The sequence below is a fragment of the Ochotona curzoniae genome, unplaced genomic scaffold, assembly GCF_017591425.1.
Source record: "Ochotona curzoniae isolate NIBS_2020 unplaced genomic scaffold, NIBS_Ocur_1.0 contig_2318, whole genome shotgun sequence".
NCBI lineage: Eukaryota > Metazoa > Chordata > Mammalia > Lagomorpha > Ochotonidae > Ochotona > Ochotona curzoniae.
In genome coordinates, this window is record NW_024465419.1 from 8,790,999 (window position 1) to 8,804,214 (window position 13,216).

Sequence of the window (13,216 nt, forward strand, 5' to 3'; positions counted from 1 at the left end):
CAGAACTCAGGGACTAAGCGGTTTCTCTCTTTAACTAATGAAATAGCCCTAGGACACACAATGTTACATACTCTTGTTCCTGGGCAATTGCTCTTAAGAAATATAAAATATAATCCAGAACTCAAATGCTAATTAAACTTGCTTAGAAATTTAAAAACTGTTCATATGTACCTACAAACTGTAACAGAATTTTCTCTTTCAATTTATTCTCCTAACATTATAACAAAATAAACAGAAAGGTATCATAGTCCCACTCTTGATTTATTCTAAAATATTTATTAAATATTACATTGTATACTAGGCACCATAATACCAGCAACTGTTTTTAAGAATTTCCTACCTTATGTGAGTCTTATGACTGCATACCTTTTTCATACTTACCACCTTACAATAAAAAATTACTCTGCTCCTTTTTTATTTAACAGAACAGCAATTAAAACTCACAATTGAAGAGAAGCCAATGGAAAACTTCGTCCTAATTTTGATGTTACTAGAACAGAGCTCAGATTTATTTTCAAATAACATATTTATGTATTACTTGAGATATTTAATTTTCAAATAATGTGTCAATTTTCTAACTGTTACGATAAATATTTGCAGGAAAAAAAAAACACTAGCAAGAACTATACCAAAATGGTCGCCCTATCTGAATATGTGCTTTTGTTTGATTTTTCCATTGAATTCTTTACTTTCCAGCAGCCTTAAAATTAATATATTATACCATCAGGAGAATGATTCTGAAACTACGGCAAGATTGCACAAACTAGTTTGGTCTTAGCTCCAAAAGGAACACAAGTGCTCCCCCTGCTGGTTATATAAAATATGAAACACTGATAATCAATTAGCTACACAGTTTTCAAAAAACATGGTTGGGCAGCTAGCTACTCTCCACAAGGCACAACCAGTGCTTAGAAGCCAGCGAACATTTTAAATCACCTTAAAGGGCAATGGCAAAGGGCAGTGACACTCAGAGCACAAACTTCAAGGCAAGTTCACAAAATATCTTAAAATATTTCATACTTTTTCTTTATGGCTGACTTTTTAAAAACCTATTTCTCTGATATACTCAAATGTTTCCTCCCTCCATCTTAACCCATTACCCTTTCTGACCATTACTTATATAATGGAATAAAATTATTGGTATAGTAAGAATAGTTACATTTTAACTTATTTTTCCCAAACACGTCTGTGTGCCTTGAATATCCTTATCTCCAATTCTACCCCACTCATATTTTAACCTCAATCACTTAAAGTAAAATGGATGTTAAGAGACAGCGGAGAGGGGTGTGCAGCACCGTGGTCCCAGCACTTGTCACCCCTGCACTCTACGGGGTCCTGCCTGTGCTTCTGATCCAGCTTCCTGGTAAAGCACAGCCTGGAGGGGAGCAGGTGACGGCTCAGGCGCTAGGACCCTTGCCAATCACAGGGGACCATTGGATGGAGTTGCTGGCTCCTGGCTTCAGTCCAGGCTGGTTCTAGCTACTGCAGGCATTTGCGGAGTGAACCAATAGGTAGAAGAGCTCTCTCTATTTCTCTTTTCTGGCTTCGAACCAGACCAGCTTCAGCCACTGTGGCTATTTGGGAAGCAAACCAGCAGATGGAAGATCTCTGTCTCTCCTTCTCTCTCTAAATCTGCCTTTCAAATAAAGCTAAATTTTTTTAAAATGAACTCATAACAGTATGAAAAAAATACTCAGGAAAAAGAAAAACTAAAGTGCAAAATGGAAGTCATCTATGGGCCCGGAGCGGTGGCGCAAGTGGTTAAAGGTCCTCGCCTTGCACGCCCAGGATCCCATATGGGCGCCGGTTCTAATCCCGGCAGCCCCGCTTCCCTTCCAGCTCCCTGCCCGTGGCCTGGGAAAGCAGTCGAGGACGGCCCAAAGCTTTGGGACCCTGCACCCGCGTGGGAGACCTGAAAGAGGCTCCTGGCTTCAGATCAGCATAGCACTGGCTGTTGTGCTCACTTGGGGAGTGAATCATCGGATGGAAGATCTTCCTCTCTGTCTCTCCTCTCTGTATATCCGCCTTTCCAATAAAAAAATAATAAAAATAAATCTTTAAAAAAAAATGGAAGTCATCTAAATGTCTATTAGCTGATAATTGAATTTTTTAAAGACACCAGGAGGAGAGACTTCTGGGCTAATAAAAATGTGCCAAACCTAGAAACACTGATACAATTGCTGTGAATATACTAAAAACCAAAACCACTGGACCGTACATTTTATCTGTGAAACAGAAACGCAATGCCCAAGGGACTACAAAATCTCACAAGCAATTTTGAAAAGTCTGACAGTTTCTTATCAAACTCAGCAAAGGATTACCATATTTTCTGTCAAGGACACTTTCGGACATATGTCTGAGAAATGTAAATTCATGTTCACAAATAAATCCTCTGCAGAAATCTTCAAAGCAGTTGTATTCACCACAGACAAAATGCAGAAACACACCAGATGTCCTGCAACAGTGCAATGTTAAGAAAAACCGTGTCACATTCTTTCTACAAATGACTGAAAATGAAGGAACTGCCAGTATGCCCAATCTGGATAAATCTCCAAGGATGTATACTAAGTGGGGAAAAAAAATCTGGACACACTCATATTGTATGATTCCTTTTATACAACATTTTTGAAATGATAAAATGTTTATAATGATGAACAAATTAGTGGCTTCAGGAATGAGAGGAGGCAGCTCTAGGCAGTGAGGGGCTGACTGTAAAAGGGATGCCGACTTGACAGAATTCATCAGTATTTTGACTGCGGTGGTGGAGGCACCTGCATACACATATGATAAAGTCATTTGCAACTGCTATGGTCCATACCTAAACTCGTAACTCCGAGGTGGAGCCTTGGGGAGGTTTTCTACAGCAAACACAACGAGTGCCCTTCTTAGACACCCAGCGAGCTCCCCCACCCCTTGCACCTTGTGAGGACACAGGGAGGAGACAGCTGTTCCTGAATCAACGGACCCTTACCACCTACAGAATCCATCTGTGCTTTGGCCTAGCACTGCGCAGCCTCCACAACCTGAAGAATAGTTCTTCTTAAGCCACTGTTCTTTATAAGCCACTCAACCAACGGTAGTTTTGCAATAACATTCAAATCAGACTAAGCTGTGAACTCCTGTGGAAATTTAAGAACAATCATATTCATGTCAACATATTGTGTTACAGATCTCCAAAGCATTGCCACTGAGGGAAACTGGATGGGCACATGAGAGCTCTCTGAGTCACGCCTCACGACCCTAGGTGGGCTTACAATCATCTCAATAAAGATAAAGGGAAAGAGTAAGGCAAGAATTCCTGGTTTTCATGGCAACCTTTCTCACCCTGTTCTCCCGATCTGTAAGCACGCATTCTTCTGGTGAAAGAGAAAAATACATTTCCCCTTAAGTGAGGTCCTCTATGTGATCTATTTGATATACAGAAATTCTTCAGAAAACGCACGTTGTTTCCTTTCAACTTCAAGACTAAAAAGTCAGTACTAACTAGATGAACTCTGAGTACAGCCACCAATAAACCATCAAGTGCAGCCACTGAGCTCTCTGACTGGCACTGTATGGTACTGCTGCCAAGAGAACAGAAGGCCTCCCTGAACAGCCTCAGAACTAAGGCCTCTCTCCAGCCGTTTACAAGCTGACAGGACGCGACGTTAGCGTCATCTTGAGGCAAAGCAGGAAAGTACAATTATCTCCTCTTCACATAATTTCTTTCATTATTATGGTGTCTCACTGACATTTATCACTAACATTTATCAAGTACTCCCATGCTCAATGCCTTACCCTATACATTCTTGCAATTTCATACCAACTTATAACTCAGGCATCATTCCCATTTTTAAAACAAATTACTACTCAGAAAGGAAAGTCTCTAGTAAGCAATATGGCAAGATTGTCCCCCATGTTTTGGTCCAGAAATGAAGATTCCAGCTTATTCTTCATAACCTCATTTAAATAAAAGTGCCTATAAATAACTCTAAAGAGTACCTGCCAAACACACACCCACCTGGTGAGCTTGTGAGAAGGCTCTAAGTATCTGGCAATCCGTGGGGCTTAATCCCACACACTGTGGAAGTCATTAGCTCCCTCATAACCACTGTCCACATTCTGTACCACTGTACACACCGTGGTCAAGTACTTAAGGAGTGCCATGCACTAAGATTCCTACCCTTACAGCAACACCCAATCACCAGCCTATGGGACTACTGCAAAGCAAAGGGAGAGGGGGCAGAAAGCATCTCCTTCCATATTTTCTAATATATCCTCGGTGACCACTGGTGGACACTTACTCACTCACAAGTTCTCTACATACATACATACACTTAAACACACATACACATGACAGACCCACAACTCTTTTTACAACTGACCCCCACAGCTCAAATGTTCACATTCCCTAAAAGAAAAAGAGCAACTACTGTAAAAATGAGCTAACGTCTTACCTACTATGTTCTTCTCTATAATCCCTGAAGGAAAGTTTCTATTCACAAAACCAACACTGTTCCCATCATGGAAGTGAATCCTCCTGTCTTTATTATTTCCTTTGGTTCCTTCCTCTGACTCAAAGAAGCAAAAAAAAAAAAAAAGCTTCCTTGAAAAAAGAGCATCTGTCATTTCAATTAGAAACTGTAAGTGTCCTTCTATGTGTATAGAGAATTCAGTTAATGCATACGTCAAGCCTGCCTTTACACAGGCAGCATCAGAACAAAGCTCTCCTGGGGCAGTCATTTGGTACAGCACGTGAGCTGCCACTTGGGACATCTGTATCCCATATAGACACAGAACCTGCTGCGAGTCTGAGCTCCTGTACTACACTCCAGCTCTCTGCTGACGTGCACACTGGGAAGTGGCAGGTGAGGTGTACAGGCCCCGGCCATGAACATGAAAGACCTGCACTGCCTTCCTGACTTTGCTTTAGGGCCTGGCACAAGACCCTCACTGGGGCTTGCATTTGGGGAGTGAGGCAGCAGAGGAATGTTTCTCTCTGCCTTTCAAAGGCAAATAAAAATTGAAGATAATAAGACTGTTTATAAAATGAATTTTTAGAAATAGGTTCTGGTGGTGAGAACTCAAAAGCTATCTCCAGGAGGAGGTAATCTCCCTTCACTTCTCTTTTATAATGCCAAGAGACAGTTTTTCAAAGGGAAGGAGGAGGAAGAAAACCATACAAGAGGCAGCTAGGATAACAAAAGGTCAGCAGCTGGACAGGAAGGGAAGTACTCGTGTTCGTAATTGGCTTGTTGGCTTAGAGGGGCTAAAGCAGGAGCTACCTGTGGAGGACAGGAGAGGGGAAAGGAAGGATGGAGATCCTCCCAGTTCTTGGGCAACTGGCCGTCCTCTCTCCCCAAGGCAGACATTTCACACAACTATCAGGTAGGCTGCAGTCACAACTTTTCCGATCTCCACAGGCTTAACTTCTGAGTCACCATGGATTTCCCCACTTCATCTTTCCACTTCCAGAGCCTAAATCTCATCTTTCTTTTATAACATAAAAACACAGTCCTTTTTCCACTTTATTTTCCATCCGACCACCTTAATCCATCATATTAACTTTCACCTAAGACTCAAGAAAAATCTATGCTGCTTACCTAACATTACAAAGTCAGGTGCTTTTAGATCTGGGGCTGTTAACCAAGACATCTTTAAAAAATAATAATAAAGATGGAGCTAACGTGATGTAATGGCTAACAACACTGCTTGTGACACTAGCACCCCTCATGGACACTGGTATGTGTCCCAGCTCTGTTTCACTTCCGATTCAGCTCCCTGCTCGTGGCCTGGAAAGGTAGCAGCAAGTGGTTTCAAGTACTTGGGCCCTTGCCACACACTTGGGAGACTCAGGTAATGCCCTTTGCTTCACCCTGCTCCAGCTCTGACCACTGCAGACATCTAAGGAGTGCATCTGTCTGTATTCCCCCTTCTCTTTCTCTCTTGCTGTGCAATTCTTTCAAAGAAAACAAGTCTGTAGAAGTTAATTTATTTGAAAGATAAGGTTATAAACAGAGGATGAGACACACAGAGAGATCTTCTACCAGCTGGTTCACTTCACAAATGGCTGCAATGGCCAGGCCTGGCTGGGCCAGGCTGAAGCCAGGAGCCTGGAACTCCATCTGAATCTTCCACAAGGATTCAGGGATTCAAGTATGTGGACCATTCCCTGCTTCTTTCCCAGGCACATTAGCAGGAAAATGATCCAACATTGGAGTAGCCAGGATATAAACCAGTGCCCACAGAGGAGACTGGCATCACAGGTTCTATGCCACACCACCAGCCCCTCCGGGACTCAAAGGATAGCAATCAATCTTACAACATCCACATTTAAAGAACAAAGGCACAGACATAGAAACCTAAGACAGGACGTGAAACTGAGGAAGAATAACAGAATTCCATGAAATGAAGAAAGCTCACTTATTACTGAAGTGACAAGGGGCAAGGTGGGATTTAATAATGATTAGGATTTCAATAAGCAGAAACAGGAGAAATGACACTATTCCAAACTCAGACCATGAGCTAACACCCAGAGGCGGGACAAGTACAGCAACAAGAGCAGTCTGGTTTACACAGAGGATAAATAATGAACAAAGCTACATGGCTAATGCATACATTACGGAAGCTATGAACAACAGACTATGAGAACTTGAACAAACCAAGATCTGGGGCAGATCTCCCAGGTATAAACCCTAGCTTCTTCACTGAATTGATGTGTGACGCTGGACCTTCTCTGCTGGGCCTCAGTTTCCTCATCAATAAAATAAGAGTAATAGGAGCCAGCACTGAGGTGTAGCACACAAAGCCAGTGCCTGCAATGCCAGCACCAGTTCAAGTCCCGGTTCCGCTTCTGATACAGCTCCATACTGATGAACCTGCAAAAGCAGTGTTAGCTGGCACAAGTACTTTGGTCCTTATACCCACATGAGACACCCGAACAACCTGCAGCCACTGGGAAGTAAACCAGTGAATAAAAGAGCTCTCTCCTTGTCTCTCTCCATAGTGTTACCTTTCAAACAGAATGAAATTTTGTTTATAAAAGAGATTAACAATACTTAGCACATAGGTCTGCTTAAAAAACTGAGTTGGGTCCAGCAGAGTAGTCTACTGGCTAGAATCCTCGCTTTGCATAATGCCAGGATCCCATGTGGGTGCTGGTTCTAATCTCGGCAGTCCGCTCCCCTACCAGCTCCCTGCTTGTGGCCTGGGGAAGCAGCTGAAGACGGCCCAAAGCCTTGGGACCCTGCACCCCATGGGAGACCCGGAAGTTGTTCCTGGCTCCTGGCTTTGGATTAGCATAGCTCTGGCCTTGCAGCCGCTTGAGGAATAAATCAATGGATGGAAAATCTTCCTCTCTGTATATCTGATTTTCCAATAAAAACAAATAAATTTTAAAAAACCCCAAATGAGTTAATACATACAAAGTCCTTACCACAGATAAATATGAAATAAATTATTACATATTCAAAAAGAAGGAAAAACAATCATTAAGCAGAGGAATGACAACATGAGAATGGCATCTACAGGAACATCATACCTGAAGATGCAGTGGCAGCATGTAAAAGATGACACATATCAGCACTGTGAGCTTGCAGTACTTTCAGTCTAACATAGGGTGACAGAAATCAAAAAGAAATTCCTAGAACAAAACCTTTATAGTAGACAGCCTCCCAAATGGCCCCTGCCAACGCTCACCACTTGCCATTCATACTCTAGTCACCCATGCTTTGTGCCAACTTGGTCTGTGTCATGAAGGGCAAGAGATGGCATGTCACTTCTGAAGTTAGGTTATAAAAGACACCAGGGACCCGGCGCGATGGCACAGTGGTTAAGGTCCTCGCCTTGCATGACCAGGATCCCATATGGGCACCGGTTCTAATCCCGGCGGCCCCACTTCCCATCCAGCTCCCTGCCTGTGGCCCAGGAGAGCAGCAGAGGACGGCCCAAAGCTTTGGAACCCTGCACCCGCGTGGGAGACTTAGCTCAGCTCCAGCCGTTGCGGCCGCCCAGGGAATGAATCATCGGATGGAAGATCTTCCTCTCTGTCTCTCCTCTCTGTATATCCGCCTTTCCAATAAAAAAATAAATAAATAAATCTTAAAAAAAAAAATACTAGGACCTCTTGCCCCAGTGGTTCTCTCTCTTGCTCTTAAGAAAGCCATGCTGTGTGCTGTGAGCTGCCCTGTGGAAACGGCAAGAAACTGAGACTAGCCCACAGCCACCCCAGGGAGCCTGCGGGTGGATCCTCCAGCTCCAAGAACCTTGCATTGGATGGCAACCTTGTGGGATGCCTTGATCTAGACCTAGAGTGGCTTTCACATTCATGACCCTCAGACACTGTGAGGCAATGACATCTGCTGTGAGCTGCTTCAGTACAAGCAGTGAAAACGAGAAACAGACTTCAAAAATGACAGAATAAACATTCAGTCAAAAATATTAAGAATTCTAAGCTGGGGTGGCAGGGCCTGGTGAGCTCAGGGTGCAAGCAGCATGGTTTTGAGGTAAACTGCATTTGGCTCAGCTCACAGCAGAGGTTCAATGCAGCTTGGAATGTCATTTATAAAACAATTACAGTTAACATCAAGGTAAAAGATTGTTGAAGGAAAACTAGAAGAAAGATCCCTTAGGATGTGGCAGGGTGACAGTGTACAGAGGTGATTAGGCAGCGGTGCGCGAGGAACAGGAACAAAGATGCCAGATGCTGCAGTGCCAGAGGAAATCTGCACTAGACTTCACCACTGCACAGGTTCCCTTCATTCTCCCCCGCATCTTACTATTTTGAAATCGGGATGTGTCGTGGTTGAAACAGGTTTTAGTCCCTGAAATCAGTTATAAGATTGACAGTGTGGTCTGACAACTGGAAGAGTGGGGGATGGCACAGATAAGGAAGCCGAGTCTGTGTGTGTGTGTGTGTGTGTGTGTGTGTGTGTGTGTGTGTGTTACTTTTCGGAAAGTTTCTGGATAATAGGAATAGCAAAGAGGAGACACTTCTGAATCTTTTTGTACGGGGCAAATCTATGTAAATGAAGAACTTAGAAGGGGTTGTGTAAAAGGGCAGGCACAATTAACAGAACGAAAAGGATGTCTTTATTTAGAGGTGGCACCATTCGAGTACCATTCACCCAAGGACGCCTACAAGTTGCGACAGGCGCTGGTCCCGGGGACTGGGGCGCCACAGGCTCCAGGCGCCTCTCCCACTGCGGCGGGCAGAGAAGGATCCACAGAAAGTTTAGGGTGCAAAGCAAAGTGTGGCAAAACAGAAATGTGTTGGGAAAACTGGCTGTGCCGCCGCTGTCCTGGGACAGGAAACGATAGAGGTGAAGAGAGACAACTCCAGGAAGAGCCACCAGCGGCGAGGGTGGACGTGTCTCACGCACTCCTTCCAAGACTGCACTCGGAGGAGCCCACCTGGCCCGGAAAGGGCGAGCGCCAGCCAGGGCAGGGGCCGGGCTGACGGCTGTCTCTCCGCAACCCCTTCCTGGCCGGAACAGCGCGAACACCTCCCGCCCTCCAGGTCCCGGCGAGAAGGGGACCGAACCGGGCAGAACCACAGCCTGGGCTCCGGCCCCACCGCGTACCTTGAGTCCACCAGCGCGGACGCCACGGGGCATCTCCCCGCGCGCGCCGCCGCTCGGCCAGGCCGCCCTCTCCGGAAAACGCGCGCCGCCGCTCCCCGAGGGCGCGCCGCACCGCGCGCAGCGATTGGAGGACGCTGAGGCGCCACCGCGCGCAGCGATTGGAGGACGCTGAGGCGCGGGGCGGAGCTTCTCCGGGCCCGGTCGCCGCCGCGATGCGCCTGCGCGACCTGAGCTGGTTTCGTGAGGAGATGGACTCAGGGGCTCAAACGACAAGCCATGAGCTGCTGGACGCTACGTTGTCTGCTTATTTGTTGTCAGACAACAGGTAACTTTTCATACAGTAAAAATGTAAACCGGAAGTAGGCTGTGAATGCCATACATACTTAAACATTGATTGCAAGTGCTTCTAAACTGCAGAAAGGTGTGCGATTTCTCCATCTACTGGGGAGGGAAGACAGTGATGACGACGTTTACCTGGCCAGGGCAGACCTTCTCTAGAAGCATCCTAATAGCCAAAAGAATTTGGGATCCTGCAGATCTGAACTGGGTCCAGAGAATCTGCAATTTTCTTTTTTTAATTGTAAAGGCAGATATACAAGAGAAGGAGAGACAGAGAGGAAGATCTTCCGTCCGATAGTTCACTCCCCAGATGGCTGCAGTGGATGGAAGTGAGCCTATCCGAAGCCAGGAGGCAGGAGCTTCTTCCCGGTCTCCAACGCAAGTCAGGTCCCGAGGCTTTGGCTGTCCTTGACTGCTTTCCCAGGCCACAGGCAGGCAGCTGCCAGGAAGCAGGGATACCGGGGTTACAATCGGCACCCGTATGGGATCCCAGAGCGTTCAAGGTGAGGATTTTAACCGCTACCCTATCGCGCCAGGCCCGCATTATTTTTTAAAGAAAAAAAAATTTATTTGAAAGGCACAGTCGCAGAGGACTTCCATCAGCTAGTTCACTCCCAAGATGGCCCAACGGTCCTGAGGTGGGCTGATCCAGAGCCAGAAGCTTCTTTCCGATCTCCCACATGGATGCAGGGTCCCAAGGCCTTGGGCCATCCTCCGCTGCCTTCCCAGGCCACCAGCAGGGAGCTGGATCTAAAATGGAGCGTCCAGCGTTTGAACTGGCGCTATGTGGATGCCACCATCAAAGGCAGAAGCTTAGCCTAATAAACCACTGTGCCAGCCCAGAACTTGGAATTCCAGCTTCACAGATCCTGCTTAAGCATCACTCTCAGAACTGGAGGCAAACGGCCTTCCTTATCCCCCTTAAGTGAATACACCTGGGTCTCAGTGCTTAGCGGAATAGACTTCAAGCCAAAGATAGTAACAGAGCTGGCACTGAGCAGAAACTGGATTGGGTTGCAAGGACTAATGGAGCGGGAAGGCTTGTAAACAAGTTGTCTGTTGTTTTAAAGGAAAAAAAAGGAGAAGAAGAAAATATGGTAAACAAGTTGGAAAAGGAGTCAGCTTAGGGAGGAAGAAACTGTTCCCATGAAGTGGTGCTTTCAAAATCACACACAAGTGGAAATTTGATCTTGAAAGCACTTTTTGTACCTTTGTAAGAATACATTATTTGGCAGGCCCAACATGATGGCTCAGTAGCTAAATCCTTGCCTTGCATGCATCGGGATCCCATATGGGCACCACTTTGTGCCCCAGCAGCTCCACTTCCTATCCATCTCTCTGTTTATGGACTGGGAACGCAGCAGAGGATGGTACAAAACTTTGGGACTCTGCATCTTCCTGGAAGACCTGGAAGAAGCTTCCGGCTCCTGGCTTCAGATCAACTCAGCTCTGGCCGTTGCAGCTGCTTGGGGAGTGAACCAGCAGACAAAGATAACTCTCTGTTTCTCCTTCTCTCTGTAAATCTGCCTTTCTAATAAAAAATAAATAAATCTTTAAAAAATAATAATACATTATTTGTATTATTATTTGGGCACAGATCCACTTCTGGTCTTTTCTCCCCACTCCCAGGCCCTAGTGTCCCACTATCTCCTGTTGGGATTCCAATGCCTAAAACCAGTCATGCTTCTTGGTATGTCCTAGATTCCCACTCTGCAATAACTGAAACAGTGATACTATAAACAAAAGTCTTAGCTCGAGAATGATGTAATGGGTGACAGTACTGATGTCAACATTTGGAATGAGTGAAACTAGATGTTCAATCTAGTTTCAGGAGTAGACTATTGGGCTTCTCTCTGGGAATCCACCAAGCAGAGAGATTTGCCTGTGCCAACCTTGGCATCACTGACTGCCACTGTGTTGGGGTCTTGGCTCTCAGTTTCCTGTCAGCAGCCACACCTGTCTGTACTGCTCCCATTGTTATCCAATCTCCATCCCCAACCCCATTACACTGCCCACTTGGCTCCAGGTGGAGATGTTCTCCTCTCTAAGTTTTCTTTTACCAAACTCAGACCTATTCAGAATTGTCTGTCTCAGTAGATGCCACTGACCTCCACCTGGGGAAGTTCATGAGGAAACCTAGAGATTCTGTAAGCACTTTCATTTCTGTTACCAAAATCTTGTCTATCTCCCACCCCATGTGTAAACCCCTCATCTAGCCACCATTGGCAGCACTGTTTTCCAGCCCAGATTTCTAGCAGCCTCTCAGCACAGGTTCCCTAATGCTCTCATGTGGCTGGATCATCGCACACATACAATCTACTGTCCACACAGACATTCCAGTCATGCTTTCTGTATTGGCCTTCCTTCCCATTGGCAACCCCTGAGATGAAGGGCCCAGGCATTTGTTCTTCCTTGTGCCTGAAAGGCCCTAGCCTCTCACCATCTGTGCATCCCAAATTGGATGTCCTTAGTTTCTCTCAACTTCCAAGCCTGAAACTTCCAGATCTTCACATTTTTTAAAAAAAAAAGATTTATTTATTTTATTGGAAAAACAGATTTACAGAGAAAATTAGAGACAGAAAGATCTTCCATCCACTGGTTCGCATCCAAAGTGTCCAGAGCTAAGCCTATCCAAAGCCAAGAGCTGGGGCTTCCTCTGGGTCTCCCAATGTAGGTACAGGGTCCCAAGGCTTTGAACCATCCTCTGCTGCTTTCCCAGTCCACAAGCAGGGAGCTGGATGCGAAGTGGAGCAGCCAAGACGTGAACTGGCATCCATTTGGGATTTTGGCACATACCGTGAAGTTATTGTGCCAGGCCCAATCTTCACATTTTAAGGGACCTCTCCCCTTCTGAGGATGCCATAATAACCCTAAATACAGTGATTTTGCAATTATCTGTGCCATGGCTCCATCTCTGTATTGTAACATAGTGCCATTTCTAGCCTCTTCATCCCCAGTACTAGCACAGTGAAACACCCAAGAATCAGTGTATTAACAATTATTAAACAGAAATTATCTGCCAAGATTGCACAGCTGATTAGAACCAACACGTGAAAACCATGCTTTCTCTGCTGTATATTCAGAACATACTCAAGTGATAAGAAGCTATCTGTTAACCAGAAGACACAGCAAAGGGCCAGTGTGATGGCTCACTTGACTAATCCTGCACCGCGGAATGCCAACATCTCATATGGGCATTGGTTCATGTTCCAGCTGCTATACTTCTAATACAGCTCCCTGATATGACCTGGGAAGCCATAGAGAATAGTCCAAAGGCTTGGAACCCTGTACCCATGTGGGATACCTTGAAGGGGCTC

General features: G+C 45.5%; 1 protein-coding gene across 1 annotated transcript in view; it reads right to left on the minus strand.

Moving 5' to 3' along the window:
* The window catches only part of SPIDR (scaffold protein involved in DNA repair), a 364,582-nt gene extending 354,966 nt beyond the window's left edge, over window positions 1-9,616 (minus strand). Inside the window, exon 1 of the mRNA XM_040972593.1 lies at window positions 9,561-9,616. Within this exon, the coding sequence (XP_040828527.1) occupies window positions 9,561-9,593 (33 nt within the window). The 5' untranslated portion in view covers window positions 9,594-9,616. The remainder of the gene's footprint in view (window positions 1-9,560) is intronic.
* Between the last annotated feature and the right edge of the window lie 3,600 nt (window positions 9,617-13,216).